Raw genomic sequence first — 25887 nt, 5'->3', positions numbered from 1 at the left:
CGTTGGGCCCAGGGGCTGAGGCTGTTCTTGCCCGCTTTACTGTGCTCTCAACTTCGCTCCATTTGGGGGGCCTTGTTTCCAGCTGGTGCTCAGGTGGTTGTATTGGTGACATGTCATCCGGAATGCTGGCTGGCACATGCCTCTGGTTGTCAGAGTAGGTCTTCCTCAGGTGCTCCTCTAGTTCCCTTATGGGTACTTTGAGGGTCCCAGTGTTCTCCTTGACAAAGAGGTCTTTGACGAACTTGTAGGGATCTCTGTAGATGGCGGTCCTCGTTACTTTCTCAAGCGTTCTGCTCTTCGCTGCTTGATGTCGCCCTGTAGCGTCTCGATTCCTCTCCACTTCTGTGGCCTTCTTCCACCGCTTTCTCAGGCACCTTCTTTCTTTCACAAGTCTTTCAATCTCTTGTCGTCTCCTGGACTTGAGACGGGCTGATGGTTCCTTCTGTGTCCTAAGGTTCTGACTTTTCACCCCAAATCTCTCTGCTCCATAGCTGTAAATGATCTCTCCAAATCTTATCCAGCTTTCTTTCCACGCACCCTTTCAGACCTTCTAGAATATAGACAAGGTCTGTATCGGTGGTTTCCCCACTCCTTTTTCGGGCAGGATTTAGGCCACAAGATTTGAGGCTTTCGTCCGTTCATCTTCCCCTCTACTGCTGTCTGTCTGTGGCTGGATGGGCTCTGGACTCATGTCCGTTGGTGGATCTGTGCTTGACTGAGCTTCGTCTGGGGTTCTGACACCCTGTGGTGAACATCCTGCCGCTGGGCTTCACTCCACTGACTTGGCCTACCTCTGAGGAAGTAGTGGTCAGTGCGAGGCCCCTCGCTAAGCTCTCTCAGGCACTGTGTCCTGCCCTGGTGGATCTTGAGACCCCTCTCTGATGTTATCTTTTTCCAGCCACAGATGCAGCTTTGTAGCTCGTGTCCTGCCAGTGCGGTCACTCCGTCAACTACTGTGCTGATCATTTGATTCGTTGTCGTTTCCGCTCCAGGGTCTGTTGGCGTGTGGTCCGCCGGTGAGTCATCTTCCACCACCCCCCCCTCGCTCTGGCAGACTCAAGGGGTATTTTTCCTTTTAAACTTTTTGTATATAGTATTACATCTGTCCTCTACAGTATTACATCACTACAAAAGTTAACATCGATAACTGGGCAAACGTTAACATCCATCACACGCATCCAAATCTCCACTAAAGCCTTACTTACGTACACTGACCATTCACCCTTCTATAATATCAAAGTCAGCCAACTTCATGTTTCTAAATGCTGGAACCCCCCCCCCCCCCCCCCCCCGCCCGCCCTCCCCAAAAAGCTCATAATGCTGATATTGATGTTAAAAAGTGGCCACAAGTTTGCACTAGACAAGTGGGCGGTTGTCCGGTGATGCCCCGTTGATGCCACTCCGACATTATTTGTGTATTTTCTGCCGCCGTTTGATCGTAACCATAGTAAATATTAGCAGAGCAGGTAAACAAATCCTTCAAAGGGGCCTGGCTAAAAGCCGTGTTGGTTTGGCCCCCGCTGTATATAAGCCCCCTCTTCATAAACGATGCATGAATTCAGATCTTGTGTGTTCCCGCTCATGTCCACACAGGGAACGTTTCATCACTAGTTCCTGCTGCAGCTCACGTGAAGGTGGCCGGCAGAAACACGAACCCCCTTCTAAAAGCACGGTGAATGTGTTTGCTCTTTTTGAACTTGCTGCAATTCCTCCTCCTGTGGTTTTTTTTACCACAAACCGAGCAGGTAAACCTATACATCAAAGGTTTTTACCCCGTTCAAACATGGGAGGTTAAAGCCCCCGCCCCCCCCCATCCCCTACGTAAAATAACTGGGGAGTTGCTCCACTGGCCACACATCAAACCCTCTCTTCTATGGCCTGGCTGTTTAGACTGGGGATGGAGGAAGTATAGTGTGTGTAGCGGCGGGGGGGGGGGGTATCAGGCCTCTCCCACAGAGGGCTACCTGTCTGGGGAAGCCAACCTCAGTGTAAACTTGTTTTCTTGCTCAAGTTCCTTGCAGGCTCTCCAAAACAAACAGGGAGCCCTAGCAGTCATGCTGAATAAATATATACAGACATCTACACACACACCTCCATTTAACTGTTTCAACTCCGGATGAATAAATATATCAACTAGGGGTGTAAAGGTACACCTATCCGTACCGAACCGAACCGTTTCAGTGTGTACCATACCGTACCGAACGGCCGTGTAGTGTACCGAACAAATACAACGCTATGTTAACCATTTACGACCGCCCACCGGGGGCTGTTTTTTTTATTATTAATTTCAATATAGAATAGTCGTTGACAGCCCTACAAGTACAATTAGTTACTGCACACTACATCACCGCTGAATGGAACATGGAAAGCCAAACTTTCCCCCACTGTACCGAAAACCCGTACCGAACCTTGACTTCAAAACCGCCGTGGTTTTTGTGTACCTTTACACCCCTAATATCAACACATATATACACACCTCCATTTAACTGTTTCAACTCCGGATGAATAAATATATAAAACACATATATACACACCTCCATTTAACTGTTTCAACTCCGGATGAATAAATATATAAACACATATATACACACCTCCATTTAACTGTTTCAACTCCAGATGAATAAATATATAAACACATATATACACACCTCCATTTAACTGTTTCAACCCCGGATGAATAAATATATAAACACATATATACACACCTCCATTTAACTGTTTCAACCCCTGATGAATAAATATATAAACACATATATACACACCTCCATTTAACTGTTTCAACTCCGGATGAATAAATATATAAACACATATATACACACCTCCATTTAACTGTTTCAACCCCGGATGAATAAATATATAAACACATATATACACACCTCCATTTAACTGTTTCAACTCCGGATGAATAAATATATAAACACATATATACACACATCCATTTAACTGTTTCAACTCCGGATGAATAAATATATAAACACATATATACACACCTCCATTTAACTGTTTCAACCCCGGATGAATAAATATATAAACACATATATACACACCTCCATTTAACTGTTTCAACTCCGGATGAATAAATATATAAACACATATCTACACACCTCCATTTAACCGTTTCAACCCCGGATGAATAAATATATAAACACATATATACACACCTCCATTTAACTGTTTCAACCCCGGATGAATAAATATATAAACACATATATGCACACCTCCATTTAACTGTTTCAACTCCGGATGAATAAATATATAAACACATATATACACACCTCCATTTAACTGTTTCAACCCCGGATGAATAAATATATAAACACATATATGCACACCTCCATTTAACTGTTTCAACCCCGGATGAATAAATATATAAACACATATATACACACATCCATTTAACTGTTTCAACTCCGGATGAATAAATATATAAACACATATATACACACCTCCATTTAACTGTTTCAACCCCGGATGAATAAATATATAAACACATATATACACACCTCCATTTAACTGTTTCAACTCCGGATGAATAAATATATAAACACATATATACACACACCTCCATTTAACTGTTTAAACTCCGGATGAATAAATATATAAACACATATATACACACACCTCCATTTAACTGTTTCAACTCCGGATGAATAAATATATAAACACATATATACACACACCTCCATTTAACTGTTTCAACTCCGGATGAATAAATATATAAACACATATATACACACCTCTATTTAACTGTTTCAACCCCGGATGAATAAATATATAAACACATATATACACACCTCCATTTAACTGTTTCAACTCCGGATGAATAAATATATAAACACATATATACACACACCTCCATTTAACTGTTTCAACTCCGGATGAATAAATATATAAACGCCTCCATTTAACTGTTTCAACTGCGGATGAATAAATATATAAACACATATATACACACCTCCATTTAACTGTGTCAACTCCGGATGAATAAATATATAAACACATATATACACACCTCCATTTAACTGTGTCAACTCCGGATGAATAAATATATAAACACATATATACACACCTCCATTTAACTGTGTCAACTCCGGATGAATAAATATATAAACACATATATACACACCTCCATTTAACTGTGTCAACTCCGGATGAATAAATATATAAACACATATATACACACACCTCCATTTAACTGTTTCAACTCCGGATGAATAAATATATAAACACATATATACACACCTCCATTTAACTGTTTCAACTCCAGATGAATAAATATATAAACACATATATACACACCTCCATTTAACTGTGTCAACTCCGGATGAATAAATATATAAACACATATATACACACACCTCCATTTAACTGTTTCAACTCCGGATGAATAAATATATAAACACATATATACACACCTCCATTTAACTGTTTCAACTCCAGATGAATAAATATATAAACACATATATACACACCTCCATTTAACTGTTTCAACTCCGGATGAATAAATATATAAACACATATATACACACCTCCATTTAACTGTTTCAACTCCGGATGAATAAATATATAAACACATATATACACACGTCCATTTAACTGTTTCAACTCCGGATGAATAAATATATAAACACATATATACACACATCCATTTAACTGTTTCAACTCCGGATGAATAAATATATAAACACATATATACACACCTCCATTTAACTGTTTCAACCCCGGATGAATAAATATATAAACACATATATACACACCTCCATTTAACTGTTTCAACTCCGGATGAATAAATATATAAACACATATATACACACACCTCCATTTAACTGTTTAAACTCCGGATGAATAAATATATAAACACATATATACACACACCTCCATTTAACTGTTTCAACTCCGGATGAATAAATATATAAACACATATATACACACACCTCCATTTAACTGTTTCAACTCCGGATGAATAAATATATAAACACATATATACACACCTCTATTTAACTGTTTCAACCCCGGATGAATAAATATATAAACACATATATACACACCTCCATTTAACTGTTTCAACTCCGGATGAATAAATATATAAACACATATATACACACACCTCCATTTAACTGTTTCAACTCCGGATGAATAAATATATAAACGCCTCCATTTAACTGTTTCAACTGCGGATGAATAAATATATAAACACATATATACACACCTCCATTTAACTGTGTCAACTCCGGATGAATAAATATATAAACACATATATACACACCTCCATTTAACTGTGTCAACTCCGGATGAATAAATATATAAACACATATATACACACCTCCATTTAACTGTGTCAACTCCGGATGAATAAATATATAAACACATATATACACACCTCCATTTAACTGTGTCAACTCCGGATGAATAAATATATAAACACATATATACACACACCTCCATTTAACTGTTTCAACTCCGGATGAATAAATATATAAACACATATATACACACCTCCATTTAACTGTTTCAACTCCAGATGAATAAATATATAAACACATATATACACACCTCCATTTAACTGTGTCAACTCCGGATGAATAAATATATAAACACATATATACACACACCTCCATTTAACTGTTTCAACTCCGGATGAATAAATATATAAACACATATATACACACCTCCATTTAACTGTTTCAACTCCAGATGAATAAATATATAAACACATATATACACACCTCCATTTAACTGTTTCAACTCCGGATGAATAAATATATAAACACATATATACACACCTCCATTTAACTGTTTCAACTCCGGATGAATAAATATATAAACACATATATACACACGTCCATTTAACTGTTTCAACTCCGGATGAATAAATATATAAACATATATACACACCTCCATTTAACTGTGTCAACTCCGGATGAATAAATATATAAACACATATATACACACACCTCCATTTAACTGTTTCAACTCCGGATGAATAAATATATAAACACATATATACACCTCCATTTAACTGTTTCAACCCCGGATGAATAAATATATAAACACATATATACACACCTCCATTTAACTGTTTCAACTGCGGATGAATAAATATATAAACACATATATACACACCTCCATTTAACTGTTTCAACTCCGGATGAATAAATATATAAACACATAATACACCTCCATTTAACTGTTTCAACTCCGGATGAATACATATATACAGACATCTACACACCTCCATTTAACTGTTTCAACTCCGGATGAATACATATATAAACACATATATACACACCTCCATTTAACTGTTTCAACTCCGGATGAACTTTGTTTCCTCCTGAAGCACGTAAAAAAATTTAACAACTTTTATCTGTGTGCTGGAGTCAACACCATGGACCGGGGTATTTTATCGGCCCCTTCTAACGCATCATGTGAGCCCGTGGTGCTGTCAGCAGCACGCCTGTTAGCATGCCTGTTAGCACACCTGTTAGCACGCCTGTTAGCAGCACGCCTGTTAGCACACCTGTTAGCAGCACGCCTGTTAGCACGCCTGTTAGCACACCTGTTAGCACGCCTGTTAGCAGCACGCCTGTTAGCACGCCTGTTAGCACGCCTGTTAGCAGCACGCCTGTTAGCACGCCTGTTAGCACACCTGTTAGCATGCCTGTGTTCAACCATTCACTGAAACCTGAGATACCATCCGTGTTGTACAGTAATGGAAATACGTTACCAGAAAGAAATGGGATAATATTGTATTTATATAATTGAAAACCTTGGGAGTCAGTATTTTCATCTAAAATGTAATAGTTTTATAGGAAGATCATATTTTTTGTTTGCTAATGTAACTGTGGCACATTTAAATAAATATATTGTCATGGACACTAGGCTTTATAAGAAATGTAAAGCCTAACTTTTACCTCTACGACCCGGAAGGCGAAGACATCAACCTGCCTCGCTGGAACACTTCACAGTGACAGACCCCCTGTAACCACGCTGCACACTATTCATTATCCCCGTTAACCCTTTCACTGCCACGCGACATAAGGTTAACCCTTTCACTTTGAAATGGGTAAAATAAAAGCCGTATTTTTTGCCAAAACCACGGTGTCCTCCTTGTCTGGCCGCTTGGTCCCTTACAGAAACATTGACTTTTTCTTTTTCTTACAGAGCCGAAATCTGGCACCGACGGATCTCATGTGAATCGGTACTCGGTAGTACCGACGTGACTCGGTAGGTACCTTTAAAAGTACCTAATTCGGTACCCATCCCTAGCAGGAACACATGCCTCCTTGATTGGTTGGCACAGTGTGTGATGCAGGAACACATGCCTCCTTGATTGGTTGGCACAGTGTGTGATGCAGGAACACATACCTCCTTGATGGGTCGGCACGCTAACGGTGACCAGCTTGCTGTTGGCGGGCAGTGGCAGCTTGGCGGTCAGCACCTTGCCTCCTACAGAGGTCCCTGTGATCTGGAAGGTCTGGCCGCCGGACGTGGCCATGGTGGTGACGGTGCCCGTGGACCCTACCGGGACGACACCAAGAGAACCATGAGGACGACACCAAGAGAACCATGAGGACGACACCAAGAGAACCATGAGGACGACACCAAGAGAACCATGAGGACGACACCACCAGAACCATGAGGACAACAAGAGAACCATGAGGACAACACCAACACTACTGATTTAATCAACTCATTCAATTCAGTGGATGAATGGCGACATCTCTCCCCTGGTTCCACCCAGGAGGCGTACCTTGCGTGGTCTGACCCTGCTTGACCCAGGAGGCGAAGGACTGCTGGAAGTTCTTGTTCTGCTGGAAGGTGACCGGGGTGCCCAGCTTGGTGGTGAGCACCACCTTGGTGCCGGCGGTGATGGCGCCCGACAGGGAGCTCAGGAGGACCTTGTTGGGGGTGCAGGCCGGCGTCGAGACGGGCGTCCCGGAGGGAGTGGTGGTGACCGGGACCTGCTTCTGCTCCAGACGCTTCTGCAGCAAGGAGGGAAGAAAGAGAGATATAGATGACAAACAGAAAGATGGGCAGATGGAGGGAAGAAAGAGAGAGATATAGATGACAAACAGAAAGATGGGCAGATGGAGGGAAGAAAGAGAGATATAGATGACAAACAGAAAGATGGGCAGATGGAGGGAAGAAAGAGAGATATAGATGACAAACAGAAAGATGGGCAGACGGAGGGAAGAAAGAGAGATATAGATGACAAACAGAAAGATGGGCAGATGGAGGGAAGAAAGAGAGATATATAGAGGACAAACAGAAAGATGGGCAGATGGAGGGAAGAAAGAGAGATATAGATGACAAACAGAAAGATGGGCAGATGGAGGGAAGAAAGAGAGATATAGATGACAAACAGAAAGATGGGCAGACGGAGGGAAGAAAGAGAGATATAGATGACAAACAGAAAGATGGGCAGATGGAGGGAAGAAAGAGAGATATATAGAGGACAAACAGAAAGATGGGCAGACGGAGGGAAGAAAGAGAGATATAGAGGACAAACAGAAAGATGGGCAGACGGAGGGAAGAAAGAGAGATATAGATGACAAACAGAAAGATGGGCAGATGGATGGATAAAAACAACCAATTCACCCGTGTCGCCGTACAAAAAGTAAAAATCCATCTTTGACACAAAGAAACACACTCACCTTTGCCTGTTCTGCAGCCTGCGCTTTCTCCTTCTCCACCCTGTGAGAGACAACACAGTGTGAGCATTCCATACACACTGAAACAACTTTTCTTTAACCCCTTCACTACCACTCTACAGACGGTTAACCTTTCACTACCACACTACAGATGGTTATCTCCATCTGTAGTGTGCTAGTGAAAGGCTTAACCTTCTGTAGTGTGGTTGTGAAAGGGTTAACCCTTTGCTGTGTGGCAGTGAAAGGGTTAACCTTCTGTATTGTCGCAGTGAAAGGGTTAAAAGTTACGGGTTAAGGGTTACAGGTGAACAGGTAGTACAGGGAGACAGGGGGCTACAGGTGAACAGGGAGACAGGGGGCTACAGGTGAACAGGTAGTACAGGGAGACAGGGGTTACAGGTGAACAGGTAGTACAGGGAGACAGGGGTTACAGGTGAACAGGGAGACAGGGGTTACAGGTGAACAGGTAGTACAGGGAGACAGGAGCTACAGGTGAACAGGGAGACAGGGGTTACAGGTGAACAGGTAGTACAGGGAGACAGGGGTTACAGGTGAACAGGTAGTACAGGGAGACAGGGGTTACAGGTGAACAGGGAGACAGGGGTTACAGGTGAACAGGTAGTACAGGGAGACAGGAGCTACAGGTGAACAGGGAGACAGGGGGCTACAGGTGAACAGGGAGACAGGAGCTACATGTGAACAGGGAGACAGGGGGCTACAGGTGAACAGGGAGACAGGGGGCTACAGGTGAACAGGGAGACAGGGGGTTACAGGTGAACAGGGAGACAGGGGCTACAGGTGAACAGGTAGTACAGGGAGACAGGGGCTACAGGTGAACAGGGAGACAGGGGCTACAGGTGAACAGGTAGTACAGGGAGACAGGGGCTACAGGTGAACAGGGAGACAGGGGCTACAGGTGAACAGGGAGACAGGGGCTACAGGTGAACAGGTAGTACAGGGAGACAGGGGCTACAGGTGAACAGGTAGACAGGGAGACAGGGGGTTACAGGTGAACAGGTGAACAGGGAGACAGGGGGCTACAGGTGAACAGGTAGACAGGGGTTACAGGTGAACAGGGAGACAGGGGTTACAGGTGAACAGGGAGACAGGGGGTTACAGGTGAACAGGGAGACAGAGGCTACAGGTGAACAGGGACACAGGGGGCTACAGGTGAACAGGTAGACAGAGGCTACAGGTGAACAGGGAGACAGAGGCTACAGGTGAACAGGGAGACAGGAGCTACAGGTGAACAGGGAGACAGAGGCTACAGGTGAACAGGGACACAGGGGTTACAGGTGAACAGGGACACAGGGGTTACAGGTGAACAGGGGGTTACAGGTGAACAGGGAGACAGGGGGTTACAGGTGAACAGGGAGACAGGGGGTTACAGGTGAACAGGGAGACAGAGGCTACAGGTGAACAGGGACACAGGGGGCTACAGGTGAACAGGGAGACAGAGGCTACAGGTGAACAGGGACACAGGGGTTACAGGTGAACAGGGAGACAGGGGGTTACAGGTGAACAGGGAGACAGGGGGCTACAGGTGAACAGGGAGACAGGAGCTACAGGTGAACAGGGAGACAGGGGGTACAGGTGAACAGGGAGACAGGGGCTACAGGTGAACAGGGAGACGGAGGCTACAGGTGAACAGGGAGACAGGAGCTACAGGTGAACAGGGAGACAGGGGGCTACAGGTGAACAGGGAGACAGGGAGCTACAGGTGAACAGGTGAACAGGGAGACAGGGGGCTACAGGTGAACAGGTAGTACAGGGAGACAGGGGTTACAGGTGAACAGGTACTATAGGGAGACAGGAGCTACAGGTGAACAGGGAGACAGGGGGTTACAGGTGAACAGGGAGACAGGGGGCTACAGGTGAACAGGGAGACAGGGAGCTACAGGTGAACAGGGAGACAGGGGGCTACAGGTGAACAGGGAGACAGGGAGCTACAGGTGAACAGGGAGACAGGAGCTACAGGTGAACAGGGAGACAGGGGGCTACAGGTGAACAGGTAGTACAGGGAGACAGGGGCTACAGGTGAACAGGGAGACAGGGGCTACAGGTGAACAGGTAGACAGGGAGACAGGGGGTTACAGGTGAACAGGTGAACAGGGAGACAGAGGCTACAGGTGAACAGGGACACAGGGGTTACAGGTGAACAGGGACACAGGGGTTACAGGTGAACAGGGAGACAGGGGGTTACAGGTAAACAGGGAGACAGGGGGTTACAGGTGAACAGGGAGACAGGGGGTTACAGGTGAACAGGGAGACAGGGGGCTACAGGTGAACAGGGAGACAGGGGGCTACAGGTGAACAGGGAGACAGGGGGCTACAGGTGAACAGGGAGACAGGGGGCTACAAGTGAACAGGGAGACAGGGGGCTACAGGTGAACAGGGACACAGGGGGCTACAGGTGAACAGGGAGACGGAGGCTACAGGTGAACAGGGAGACAGGAGCTACAGGTGAACAGGGAGACAGGGGGCTACAGGTGAACAGGGAGACAGGGAGCTACAGGTGAACAGGTGAACAGGGAGACAGGGGTTACAGGTGAACAGGTACTATAGGGAGACAGGAGCTACAGGTGAACAGGGAGACAGGGGGTTACAGGTGAACAGGGAGACAGGGGGCTACAGGTGAACAGGGAGACAGGGAGCTACAGGTGAACAGGGAGACAGGGGGTTACAGGTGAACAGGGAGACAGGGGGCTACAGGTGAACAGGGAGACAGGGGGCTACAGGTGAACAGGGAGCTACAGGTGAACAGGGAGACAGGGGGCTACAGGTGAACAGGGAGACAGGGGCTACAGGTGAACAGGGAGACAGGAGCTACAGGTGAACAGGGAGACAGGGAGCTACAGGTGAACAGGGAGACAGGGGGCTACAGGTGAACAGGGAGACAGGGGCTACAGGTGAACAGGGAGACAGGGGCTACAGGTGAACAGGGAGACAGGGGGCTACAGGTGAACAGGGAGACAGGGAGCTACAGGTGAACAGGGAGACAGGGGGCTACAGGTGAACAGGTGAACAGGGGGCTACAGGTGAACAGGGAGACAGGGGCTACAGGTGAACAGGGAGACAGGGGGCTACAGGTGAACAGGGAGACAGGGAGCTACAGGTGAACAGGGAGACAGGGGGTTACAGGTGAACAGGGAGACAGGGGTTACAGGTGAACAGGGAGACAGGGGGCTACAGGTGAACAGGGAGACAGGGGGCTACAGGTGAACAGGGAGACAGGGGGCTACAGGTGAACAGGGAGACAGGGGGCTACAGGTGAACAGGGAGACAGGGGGCTACAGGTGAACAGGGAGACAGGGGGCTACAGGTGAACAGGGAGACAGGGGGCTACAGGTGAACAGGGAGACAGGGGCTACAGGTGAACAGGGAGACAGGGGGCTACAGGTGAATAGGGAGACAGGGGGCTACAGGTGAACAGGGAGACAGGAGCTACAGGTGAACAGGGAGACAGGGGGCTACAGGTGAATAGGGAGACAGGGGGCTACAGGTGAACAGGGAGACAGGAGTTACAGGTGAATAGGGAGACAGGGGGCTACAGGTGAACAGGGAGACAGGAGCTACAGGTGAACAGGGAGACAGGAGCTACAGGTGAACAGGGAGACAGGGGGCTACAGGTGAACAGGGAGACAGGGAGCTACAGGTGAACAGGTGAACAGGGAGACAGGGGTTACAGGTGAACAGGTACTATAGGGAGACAGGAGCTACAGGTGAACAGGGAGACAGGGGGTTACAGGTGAACAGGGAGACAGGGGGCTACAGGTGAACAGGGAGACAGGGAGCTACAGGTGAACAGGGAGACAGGGGGTTACAGGTGAACAGGGAGACAGGGGGCTACAGGTGAACAGGGAGACAGGGGGCTACAGGTGAACAGGGAGACAGGGAGCTACAGGTGAACAGGGAGACAGGGGGCTACAGGTGAACAGGGAGACAGGGGCTACAGGTGAACAGGGAGACAGGAGCTACAGGTGAACAGGGAGACAGGGAGCTACAGGTGAACAGGGAGACAGGGGGCTACAGGTGAACAGGGAGACAGGGGCTACAGGTGAACAGGGAGACAGGGGCTACAGGTGAACAGGGAGACAGGGGGCTACAGGTGAACAGGGAGACAGGGAGCTACAGGTGAACAGGGAGACAGGGGGCTACAGGTGAACAGGTGAACAGGGGGCTACAGGTGAACAGGGAGACAGGGGCTACAGGTGAACAGGGAGACAGGGGGCTACAGGTGAACAGGGAGACAGGGAGCTACAGGTGAACAGGGAGACAGGGGGTTACAGGTGAACAGGGAGACAGGGGTTACAGGTGAACAGGGAGACAGGGGGCTACAGGTGAACAGGGAGACAGGGGGCTACAGGTGAACAGGGAGACAGGGGGCTACAGGTGAACAGGGAGACAGGGGGCTACAGGTGAACAGGGAGACAGGGGGCTACAGGTGAACAGGGAGACAGGGGGCTACAGGTGAACAGGGAGACAGGGGGCTACAGGTGAACAGGGAGACAGGGGCTACAGGTGAACAGGGAGACAGGGGGCTACAGGTGAATAGGGAGACAGGGGGCTACAGGTGAACAGGGAGACAGGAGCTACAGGTGAACAGGGAGACAGGGGGCTACAGGTGAATAGGGAGACAGGGGGCTACAGGTGAACAGGGAGACAGGAGTTACAGGTGAATAGGGAGACAGGGGGCTACAGGTGAACAGGGAGACAGGAGCTACAGGTGAACAGGGAGACAGGAGCTACAGGTGAACAGGGAGACAGGGGGCTACAGGTGAACAGGGAGACAGGGGGCTACAGGTGAACAGGGAGACAGGGGCTACAGGTGAACAGGGAGACAGGGGGCTACAGGTGAACAGGGAGACAGGGGCTACAGGTGAACAGGGAGACAGGGGGTTACAGGTGAACAGGTAGACAGGGGGCTACAGGTGAACAGGGAGACAGGGAGCTACAGGTGAACAGGGAGACAGGGAGCTACAGGTGAACAGGGAGACAGGGAGCTACAGGTGAACAGGGAGACAGGGAGCTACAGGTGAACAGGGAGACAGGGAGCTACAGGTGAACAGGGAGACAGGGGGTTACAGGTGAACAGGGAGACAGGGGGTTACAGGTGAACAGGGAGACAGGGGCTACAGGTGAACAGGGAGACAGGGAGCTACAGGTGAACAGGTGAACAGGGGGCTACAGGTGAACAGGGGCTACAGGTGAACAGGGAGACAGGGGGTTACAGGTGAACAGGTGAACAGGGGGCTACAGGTGAACAGGTGAACAGGGGGCTACAGGTGAACAGGGAGACAGGGGGCTACAGGTGAACAGGGAGACAGGGGGCTACAGGTGAACAGGGAGCTACAGGTGAACAGGGAGACAGGGAGCTACAGGTGAACAGGGAGACAGGGGGCTACAGGTGAACAGGGAGACAGGGAGCTACAGGTGAACAGGGAGACAGGGGGCTACAGGTGAACAGGGAGACAGGGAGCTACAGGTGAACAGGGAGACAGGGGGCTACAGGTGAACAGGGAGACAGGGGGTTACAGGTGAACAGGGAGACAGGGGGCTACAGGTGAACAGGGAGACAGGGGCTACAGGTGAACAGGGAGCTACAGGTGAACAGGGAGACAGGGGGCTACAGGTGAACAGGGAGACAGGGGCTACAGGTGAACAGGGAGACAGGGAGCTACAGGTGAACAGGGAGCTACAGGTGAACAGGGAGACAGGGGGCTACAGGTGAACAGGGAGACAGGGGGTTACAGGTGAACAGGGAGACAGGGGGCTACAGGAGCTACAGGTGAACAGGTAGTACAGGGAGACAGGTGAACAGGTAGTACAGGTAGTACAGGGGGCTACAGGTGAACAGGTAGTACAGGTGAACAGGGAGACGTACCTCTCGGAGAAGGCCCTGATCTCCCAGAGGTCCAGCTCCTCCTCGGCCACCCAGGTCTCCAGGACCACGGGTCCAGTCTGCTTGGTGGGCTCGGGCTTCTTGGGCCGCAGGGCGCTGGAGCGCAGCCCCTTCCTCTGAGGGGTGTGGGTCTCTGGAGAGGACGGAGAGATGATGGGTGTGAGCGGGAGAGGGAGAGCAGACTAACTGCACACATTCACCAAGTCAGTGATTGAGAGTAAATTAGTTTGAATATGGCCACCAGTGATGACATCAGGGACGTTGGATCCTTGTGTTGCGTTTAATTACAGCTAAATTAAATGATAAGATAGCAGTTCCCTATCAGACGAGGTATTAAATGATAAGATAGCAGTTCCCTATCAGACAAGGTATTAAATGATAAGATAGCAGTTCCCCATCAGACAAGGTATTAAATGATAAGATAGCAGTTCCCTATCAGACAAGGTATTAAATGATAAGATAGCAGTTCCCCATCAGACGAGGTATTAAATGATAAGATAGCAGTTCCCCATCAGACGAGGTATTAAATGATAAGATAGCAGTTCCCCATCAGACGAGGTATTAAATGATAAGATAGCAGTTCCCCATCAGACGAGGTATTAAATGATAAGATAGCAGTTCCCTATCAGACGAGGTATTAAATGATAAGATAGCAGTTCCCCATCAGACAAGGTATTAAATGATAAGATAGCAGTTCCCCATCAGACGAGGTATTAAATGATAAGATAGCAGTTCCCCAGGGGAGCTCCAGTAGCTCACCACGTACCTCGAGCGCTATTTCGGCGCCGGGGACAACCGTGCTCGTCACGGATCTGGGGTTTAGCGAGTTCGAATCCCGGACTGCAGCCGTGCCTTTTCCAGAGTGTCTTCCCCCCCATCTGAACCCTTTCAGCCTGTTTCTGTCGGTCATCCTTGACCAGAATAAATGCGATAAACGTATAAAAGAGCCAGGGGAATGGCCAAAGTTTAAAAAAAAAAAAAGAGATAGCAGTTCCCCATCAGACGAGGTATTGTTTCACCTACATCATGAAATCTATCTGGAGCTAATCTACAGACAATGAATAGAGCGCTGAATTTCACTGTGAGCTCTTAAACACAAACAACATTCAATCAATGTCTTGTTCAAACCTGTTACACATTCTAGAAGACCCCCCCCCCCCCACCTACCCATCCAAAGCTGGAACGAAGAAAAACACATCTCTCACCCAGTGTTCCCAGACATTGCAAAATTAAATATATTTATGGCATAAAACCTTTTTCCGACAATTAGTTACACTTTAGATTAAAAAAAATACCCATTTCTTGATTCTGATTTTTTTTTATCATGGATGAACAAAGATTTCAATGCTAATGGTTGATTTGAATTTCAAGGACTTTTTAAGCACCTCGTTAAAAAATTGGCTGTTTAAGGAATTCCAGGCCTTGACTTTTTGTCGTCAGAATTCAAGCACTTCAAGGACCTTGTGCGAACCCTGCTCACCTTTAGGGGTCTCCAGGGGGGGGCAGATATAAACATGTATCACCTTTAGGGGTCTCCGGGGGGGGGGGGGCAGATATAAACATGTATCACCTTTAGGGGTCTCCGGGGGGGGGGGGGGCAGATATGAACACCTCTCACCTTTAGGGGTCTCCAGGGGGGGCAGATATAAACACCTCTCACCTTTAGGGGTCTCCAGGGGGGGGCAGATATAAACATGTATTACCTTTAGGGGTCTCCGGGGGGGGGGGCAGATATAAACACCTCTCACCTTTAGGGGTCTCCAGGGGGGCAGATATAAACACCTCTCACCTTTAGGGGTCTCCAGGGGGGGGCAGATATAAACACCTCTCACCTTTAGGGGTCTCCGGGGGGCAGATATAAACACCTCTCACCTTTAGGGGTCTCCAGGGGGGGCAGATATAAACACCTCTCACCTTTAGGGGTCTCCAGGGGGCAGATATAAACACCTCTCACCTTTAGGGGTCTCCAGGGGGGGCAGATATAAACACCTCTCACCTTTAGGGGTCTCCAGGGGGGGCAGATATAAACACCTCTCACCTTTAGGGGTCTCCAGGGGGGCAGATATAAACACCTCTCACCTTTAGGGGTCTCCAGGGGGGCAGATATAAACACCTCTCACCTTTAGGGGTCTCCAGGGGGGGCAGATATAAACACCTCTCACCTTTAGGGGTCTCCAGGGGGGCAGATATAAACACCTCTCACCTTTAGGGGTCTCCAGGGGGGGCAGATATAAACACCTCTCACCTTTAGGGGTCTCCAGGGGGGCAGATATAAACACCTCTCACCTTTAGGGGTCTCCAGGGGGCAGATATAAACACCTCACCTTTAGGGGTCTCCAGGGGGCAGATATAAACACCTCACCTTTAGGGGTCTCCAGGGGGGCAGATATAAACACCTCTCACCTTTAGGGGTCTCCAGGGGGCAGATATAAACACCTCTCACCTTTAGGGGTCTCCAGGGGGGGCAGATATAAACACCTCTCACCTTTAGGGGTCTCCAGGGGGGGCAGATATAAACACCTCTCACCTTTAGGGGTCTCCAGGGGGGCAGATATAAACACCTCTCACCTTTAGGGGTCTCCAGGGGGCAGATATAAACACCTCACCTTTAGGGGTCTCCAGGGGGGGCAGATATAAACACCTCTCACCTTTAGGGGTCTCCAGGGGGGGGCAGATATAAACACCTCTCACCTTTAGGGGTCTCCAGGGGGGGCAGATATAAACACCTCTCACCTTTAGGGGTCTCCAGGGGGGGGCAGATATAAACACCTCACCTTTAGGGGTCTCCGGCGCCCCCAGGGGGCAGATATAAACACCTCTCACCTTTAGGGGTCTCCAGGGGGGGCAGATATAAACACCTCTCACCTTTAGGGGTCTCCGGCGCCCCCAGGGGGCAGATATAAACACCTCTCACCTTTAGGGGTCTCCAGGGGGGGCAGATATAAACACCTCTCACCTTTAGGGGTCTCCAGGGGGGGCAGATATAAACACCTCTCACCTTTAGGGGTCTCCAGGGGGGGCAGATATAAACACCTCTCACCTTTAGGGGTCTCCAGGGGGGGCAGATATAAACACCTCTCACATTTAGGGGTCTCCAGGGGGGGGCAGATATAAACACCTCTCACCTTTAGGGGTCTCCAGGGGGCAGATATAAACACCTCTCACATTTAGGGGTCTCCAGGGGGGGCAGATATAAACACCTCACCTTTAGGGGTCTCCAGGGGGCAGATATAAACACCTCTCACCTTTAGGGGTCTCCAGGGGGGCAGATATAAACACCTCACCTTTAGGGGTCTCCAGGGGGCAGATATAAACACCTCTCACCTTTAGGGGTCTCCAGGGGGGGGCAGATATAAACACCTCTCACCTTTAGGGGTCTCCAGGGGGGGGCAGATATAAACACCGCTCACCTTTAGGGGTCTCCAGGGGGGGGCAGATATAAACACCTCTCACCTTTAGGGGTCTCCAGGGGGGGGCAGATATAAACACCTCTCACCTTTAGGGGTCTCCAGGGGGCAGATATAAACACCTCTCACCTTTAGGGGTCTCCAGGGGGGGGCAGATATAAACACGTCTCACCTTTAGGGGTCTCCAGGGGGGGGCAGATATAAACACCTCTCACCTTTAGGGGTCTCCGGGGGGGGCAGATATAAACACCTCTCACCTTTAGGGGTCTCCAGGGGGGGGCAGATATAAACACCTCTCACCTTTAGGGGTCTCCAGGGGGGGCAGATATAAACACCTCTCACCTTTAGGGGTCTCCAGGGGGGGGGGCAGATATAAACACCTCTCACCTTTAGGGGTCTCCAGGGGGCAGATATAAACACCTCTCACCTTTAGGGGTCTCCAGGGGGGGGCAGATATAAACACCTCTCACCTTTAGGGGTCTCCAGGGGGCAGATATAAACACCTCTCACCTTTAGGGGTCTCCAGGGGGGGGGCAGATATAAACACCTCTCACCTTTAGGGGTCTCCAGGGGGGGGCAGATATAAACACCTCTCACCTTTAGGGGTCTCCAGGGGGGGGCAGATATAAACACCTCTCACCTTTAGGGGTCTCCAGGGGGGGGCAGATATAAACACCTCTCACCTTTAGGGGTCTCCAGGGGGGGGCAGATATAAACACCTCTCACCTTTAGGGGTCTCCAGGGGGGGCAGATATAAACACCTCTCACCTTTAGGGGTCTCCAGGGGGGGCAGATATAAACACCTCTCACCTTTAGGGGTCTCCAGGGGGGGCAGATATAAACACCTCTCACCTTTAGGGGTCTCCAGGGGGGGCAGATATAAACACCTCTCACCTTTAGGGGTCTCCAGGGGGGGCAGATATAAACACCTCTCACCTTTAGGGGTCTCCAGGGGGCAGATATAAACACCTCTCACCTTTAGGGGTCTCCAGGGGGGGCAGATATGAACACCTCTCACCTTTAGGGGTCTCCAGGGGGGGCAGATATAAACACATCTCACCTTTAGGGGTCTCCAGGGGGCAGATATAAACACCTCTCACCTTTAGGGGTCTCCAGGGGGGGCAGATATAAACACCTCTCACCTTTAGGGGTCTCCAGGGGGCAGATATAAACACCTCTCACCTTTAGGGGTCTCCAGGGGGCAGATATAAACACCTCTCACCTTTAGGGGTCTCCAGGGGGCAGATATAAACACCTCTCACCTTTAGGGGTCTCCAGGGGGCAGATATAAACACCTCTCACCTTTAGGGGTCTCCAGGGGGGGCAGATATAAACACCTCTCACCTTTAGGGGTCTCCAGGGGGGGCAGATATAAACACCTCTCACCTTTAGGGGTCTCCAGGGGGGGCAGATATAAACACCTCTCACCTTTAGGGGTCTCCAGGGGGCAGATATAAACACCTCTCACCTTTAGGGGTCTCCAGGGGGGGGCAGATATAAACACCTCTCACCTTTAGGGGTCTCCAGGGGGGGCAGATATAAACACCTCTCACCTTTAGGGGTCTCCAGGGGGGGCAGATATAAACACCTCTCACCTTTAGGGGTCTCCAGGGGGGGCAGATATAAACACCTCTCACCTTTAGGGGTCTCCAGGGGGGGCAGATATAAACACCTCTCACCTTTAGGGGTCTCCAGGGGGGGGCAGATATAAACACCTCTCACCTTTAGGGGTCTCCAGGGGGCAGATATAAACACCTCTCACCTTTAGGGGTCTCCAGGGGGCAGATATAAACACCTCTCACCTTTAGGGGTCTCCAGGGGGCAGATATAAACACCTCTCACCTTTAGGGGTCTCCAGGGGGGGGCAGATATAAACACCTCTCACCTTTAGGGGTCTCCAGGGGGCAGATATAAACACCTCTCACCTTTAGGGGTCTCCAGGGGGGGCAGATATAAACACCTCTCACCTTTAGGGGTCTCCAGGGGGGGGCAGATATAAACACCTCTCACCTTTAGGGGTCTCCAGGGGGGGCAGATATAAACACGTCTCACCTTTAGGGGTCTCCAGGGGGGGCAGATATAAACACGTCTCACCTTTAGGGGTCTCCAGGGGGGGGCAGATATAAACACCTCTCACCTTTAGGGGTCTCCGGCGCCCCCAGGGGGCAGATGATCTTGCGGATGCAGTACTCCGAGCGGATGCCGTACGGCCCCACGTCCCGTCGCTTGATGATCTCGGTGGTGGTGATCTCCGTCTCCGAGGTCTCTGTGGCGATGAGTGGGGATAGGGCTGGTTGGTGAGGTGAGGAAGAGGAGGAGAGCCCGAGGAGATGGAGGGAGGAGGGACAGAACACACTCCCAAAACATGACAAGTATAATATATTTTTTTTTGTCCACTTTTTCTCCTTGTTTTCTATTTTTCTCCCATCCTAATTTCGTGTATCCAATTCTTCCCTCCCCTGTCTTGAACGTTGCTCGACTATGCCCCCCACTGGTCGTCGTAGTGAGGATAGAAGCCTTGCATCACGTGTCCCCTCCGGTACACGAGGAGGCAGCCTGTCGCATCTTTTCACCTGCCAGCGCGGACTCTAATTGGCGAGGTGTAACGTGTGGGAGGCTCACACTACCCTCGCCACTTCCTGTCTCTGCTGTGCAGGCGTCACCCAACCGACCTGTAGGGGTCGCTGTCCACAATGTCCAATCCCCACCCATCGACTTCCACCTGCTGACTCCGCCAGACGAGCCAGTACGACGGCCGGCCCAAGCCGGAGGCAATGCCGAGACTGGGATTCGATACCGGAGTCTCTTGCATTGGTGACGAGCGCAATCTCCGCTACGCCACCCAGCCGCCCTGCAAGTATAATATATTTAAGAAAATAGTACAGAATAGTACTTTATTACCTATCCAGGATCAAAACACGGCTCATTATGGACAGTCAGTGATTTGATTATTTAGTCTAATAAAGTGAATACAATACAGTACACACCAATGTTTCAGATCAACGTGCGATAAGGACTTTTTTGTATTACCTACACAATTTACATCCTATGGAATATAATTGGTGATATTGAATAGAATTAGCAGGACGACAAAGTATTTACACTGCCACATAATATAATATAGCACATAGCCGAGGTCAGGTCAGAGGTCAGGTGGAAATGGATTACATTCTAAAACAACAGCTAGTGTAGTAACCTGCGTAATATTCTGTGATAAATAATAAGGTCTACTTGGAAAACCATTACCATAAACATTTTCGTAAGATAATTTCATTAGTTGCCACTAGGGGCAGAGTGGCTAACTGTGAGTGAGTGAGTGACCAGGTGGGCTGCACCCTGACCCTGACCCCAGGTGGGCTGTACCCTGACCCTGACCCCAGGTGGGCTGCACCCTAACCCTGACCCCAGGTGGGCTGCACCCTGACCCTGACCCCAGGTGGGCTGCACCCTGACCCTGACCCCAGGTGGGCTGTACCCTAAGCCTGACCCCAGGTGGGCTGCACCCTGACCCTGACCCCAGGTGGGCTGCACCCTGACCCTGACCCCAGGTGGGCTGCACCCTGACCCTGACCCCAGGTGGGCTGCACCCTGACCCTGACCCCAGGTGGGCTGTACCCTAAGCCTGACCCCAGGTGGGCTGCACCCTGACCCTGACCCCAGGTGGGCTGCACCCTGACCCTGACCCCAGGTGGGCTGCACCCTGACCCTGACCCCAGGTGGGCTGTACCTGTGCGCGTGGTGCCGACGGCGGCGGAGGGCTTGACCGCCATGTCGTCCCAGCGGAGACACGCCCACAGCAGCCTCAGCATCAGGCTGACTCCTGCGAGAGACCTCACCGTCTGCAGGCGGTACCTGGAGGGAGGCAGGCAGGCAGGCGGGCGTTAGGGCCTCTGGCTGAACCAGGGTTCTCCTCTGGGGAGAGCGGTGGCTGCCAGCCGGGTGGCGATACCCTTGGTGCGCTGCACCGCTCAAAGAGATTGGATGGAGGGGTAGCGCGAAATCAGCAGATACGTATGTGTAAGCATGCGTGTGTGTGTGTGTGTCTATATGCGTGTGCGTGTGTGTGTGTGTGTGTCTATATGCGTGTGAGTGTGTACAATAATAAAGTCTAGAACACAGACCCCATCATCATCATCACAACATAACTCTGCCAATAAAATCCAAGTATGATATACATGTAGAATAGAATAGAATAGAAAACTTTATTGCCATTTCAACACATGGTTGATTGGGATTTGTCGTGGTGCCACAGCACATACAGTACATACATTATAAAAACATACAATATAAAAACACAAGAATACATGCAATACAATCCCCACAATAAAAGTTGTACACAAACAATTAAAAAGAAAAAAATGCTACAGTACCTAAAATAAATTGCTCAGTGTTCCAGTTTAAAGTGCATATTGCCTTAACACATCCTGCGCCATAAACGTTGTACGACGGGGGCGGCTAGGTGGTGTAGTGGGCAAGGCACTCGCCACCAGTGTGGAGACGCTAGGATTCGCGTGTTCGAATCCAGCTCTCCACATTGTTTTCAGTTTAGCTGGTCGTCCGCAGTAATACACATTGGCCGTATTACGGGGAGGGAAACTGAAGGGTGGGGATCGGGCGGTGTGAACAAGCGACTCCTACAAGTCGGTTGGTGCGCCTGCGCAGTGGAATCAGGAAGTGTCGGGGGCAGCGTGAGCCTCCCACGCGTTACTCCTCGCCACTGAGAGATCGAGCTGCGCAGGTGAAAAGATGCGACTGCTGTTACCTCAAGTACCGGAGGGGACTTGTGCTATGTATGACTTAGTCCACATTGCAGCCGGCTTGTGGGAGGCAAGAAACAGCGTTCGTGACAGGGGAGGGTTGAATTGGATGATACGAAATTGGGATGGGGGAAAATATAGAAAAAATGGGAGAAAAAGTGGATCAAAAAAAAAAAACGTTGTACGACGGGTTTCAAGTTTATACGAATTCTGCCAATCCACGGCGTACAACGTTATTTTGATCATATTTCATATTTTCGCCATGTTATTCATATTTCCCTCACGAAGCCTGGTCTGATGCTGTGTGAGCCGGCACAACTCTGCAACGCTTCAATACTGCCCCCTGGTGGATGATCGGCGAGTTGCCAAACCGGAAATGGACGGTTGGATGTCGGTGCGTCTCCGAAATGCGTCCGGCCACTCGCATAACGTTGCGGGACTGTATACACACGTCCATGTGTAGCGATCGCTGCCATAACTCAATAATCGACATGATTTGAGCGTGTATTATTTGTTGTGGGAGATTTATAATATAATATGAGCAAATAACTTTTCTGAGTCCAAAGTTGTAATAAGAAATAGAAGATAGATTTAATTCCTCACTTGATCAATTGATAAGGAATGCACAGTTGGAAATCAGACCATGTAAACAAATGTCTGATCACCAAGTGAGAGCGAGCTCTCGTTCGAAAAGACAGTTTAATACACAGTTAATATATGCATATGACGTGGAAGGGACTGGAAAACTACCCGGAGAGAAAGCTGAAATGCCTTGTTATGACTGACTCTTAAGGAAAACAAAGCAGTTTCCACAACAATGTGACCTACAGCCTTATACCATTCAGGGTTTAATACAGTACAAGGATAGATTTAATATTGTTGTGGCTGACTAAATAAGTGCTTCTCTTATAGAGAGACGCACACATTACATTGATATATGATGACAGCCCCTCCCATACAACACCACGACATATTATTATATAAACTGGAAATAGATCGACTCGATCTCCATCAAATAACTCTGATCTTTTTGCTACAGTCTCATCTCCCAACGGTAAGAGGAGGCTGACGTTACTTTCAGCCTGTTTGTTCATTATTATCCATGCAAACCGCTCTGATCAATATATCACCCATACTACATAAAGCATTTAACGACGATCACGGAATTATAAACGACCCCCCCCCCCTCCGTTCATCCGCGCATGATCAGTCATAACGTTTAGGATCATGTACAGTTGACATTTTTTATATAGCGTAGATCGGCAACAAACGGCATTTGATAATCTATATATGCGTTTATGCCTATATCTCACATTCTAGGAATTACTGCAGAAAACGAGTAATTCCGTTATATTATTATTAACGTAAAAATATATATTTAATTAAACTGAAGCATTTCATATAAAAATATATATAGGGCAAATATAACAGAGGGCATATATCTCCTCATCTTGCACCATGACCTTTTTACACATATACACTGAGGCATCAGGGCAAGTATACTTACCCAGATGCTTGATCTACTGTAATCGTTCCTGCCACACATCAGATTGAAAACAAAGCACGGGCCGCCACACAAAATAAATAGTTACTGTATGAATTTTCATCTCAAAGAACGTATTTGAAATAAGTGGCATTGGCCATTTTTAGCTTAACTTTTACAGCGTATTTTACGTCTATGGGCAATAATTATTATTTCCAGGTTCCATTTTACGTGGACGAAAAATACACAAGTATAGATATACATTTTCCGGGGCAAAATCCGTGCCTTGGTTATCCAGATACAGATGAATTATAGTCTCAGAATAACTATAAGTGGCTGCGTGCGTATTTTACGTATATGGGCTAAAATTGAGAGAATAAATTGAGAGCGGCTAAAATTGTGAGAATAAATGCAAAAATGGCTTTTCATTTAATTTGTTAGACCTTGTATTATTTCATTAATGTTTTTTGTTTTTTAAACGAGTGGCCTTTATTCAATAAATTGCCACAACGAATGTGCACTTTCGTATTTATTTGTATTTACTAACTTTGCAGTGCAAAGCCTTTATAAATGTGTAATGGCCTGTTTCTGTTATATGCACATTTAGTTTCAAGTTTCACATTTGTTCTGTGTTCTTGCAAGTGTCAATAAACAGTGTTCAGTATAGCCTATTTTGTCTGTGTTTCACTTTCAATAACGAATGCGTGCTTGCCGAATCCCAAACAATATTCCTGCTGCAAAGCCATCCTCTAAAGATAGACATTTAGACTAGATGTATAGGCTATACAGAATAGACAACTTTTTTTGTGCGGTTACCGCGGGACACCTGGTCACCCTGACTGTGGCTCGCGGGTACGCATGGTGCTCACAGGAGCTCTCGTGCTGTACTCTGTAGCATGGGCCGCGGAACGCATTCCGAATGGGGTATAGGGCCAAGTTCACTGAAATTGATATAAAAGACCCTAGAATTGTCTGTATTCATCCTATATTTTTCCTGACGGTACAACCTGCTGTATAAAAGCAATAATACACAAGGGATGTCGTGAATATTGCCACGCTGTGATGTGACGCGAGCTTTGCTCTCGAGCCTGCATGCGGGCACATCACAGCCAACCTCTGCAGTAATGCCAGCGGCCCCGCCTCCCCACACGGAGACTAGAATGACTGACAAGAGGTTCTGGTTCCCGCCAGAATAGCAATTAATCGCGTCCGTCAAAATCATTGCATTCATTTTCATTATCGCGCAATAAATCAATTTATTGCTTATCGCGACAGGCCTACGCGGGATGCAGACCAGAGAAATACTTTCATCTTGTTTACATCAGGGTCCCCCATTTTCAATTAATAATGAATTGTAAGTAAGGGTGCAATTAGCACCATGCAATCCATTCTTTGTGGATCCCGCCCTGTGTGTTTGGGTGGAAATGTGAAAACTCAGTTGGCAACCTTTCAGTTAACAATGTAAGTAACATTTAAGGTTAAGTGAACGTGTCATTGTAAGTAACATTTAAGGTTAAGTGAACGTAGGGCTGGGCGATATAACGATAACGATAAATATCGCGATATATTTTAATAATCGATATCGAATATCAAAATTTTAAAAATCTTTTTTTTTTCTTTTTTTTTGTGACCTGCAACAGGGCAGTTTTAAAACCAGAGACAGTGGACAGACTTGTCTTTCTTGCCT

General features: G+C 48.1%; 1 protein-coding gene across 1 annotated transcript in view; it reads right to left on the bottom strand.

Annotated features, from left to right (window-relative positions):
• The window catches only part of LOC311231827 (nucleosome-remodeling factor subunit BPTF-like), a gene marked incomplete at its 5' end in the record, with an annotated part of 142956 nt that overhangs the window by 39565 nt on the left and 77504 nt on the right, over positions 1 to 25887 (bottom strand). Inside the window, 8 exons of the mRNA XM_084318449.1 lie at positions 41 to 252; positions 792 to 926; positions 7366 to 7518; positions 7751 to 7982; positions 8655 to 8694; positions 14536 to 14686; positions 20098 to 20226; positions 21688 to 21812. Of these exons, the coding sequence (XP_084174575.1) occupies positions 41 to 252; positions 792 to 926; positions 7366 to 7518; positions 7751 to 7982; positions 8655 to 8694; positions 14536 to 14686; positions 20098 to 20226; positions 21688 to 21812 (1177 nt within the window). The remainder of the gene's footprint in view (positions 1 to 40; positions 253 to 791; positions 927 to 7365; positions 7519 to 7750; positions 7983 to 8654; positions 8695 to 14535; positions 14687 to 20097; positions 20227 to 21687; positions 21813 to 25887) is intronic.

The sequence above is a fragment of the Notolepis coatsorum genome (assembly GCF_963971535.1).
Source record: "Notolepis coatsorum genome assembly, chromosome: 7".
NCBI lineage: Eukaryota > Metazoa > Chordata > Actinopteri > Aulopiformes > Paralepididae > Notolepis > Notolepis coatsorum.
Note: the sequence above shows the minus strand (reverse complement) of the source record. Positions and strands in the feature narration are given on the sequence as shown.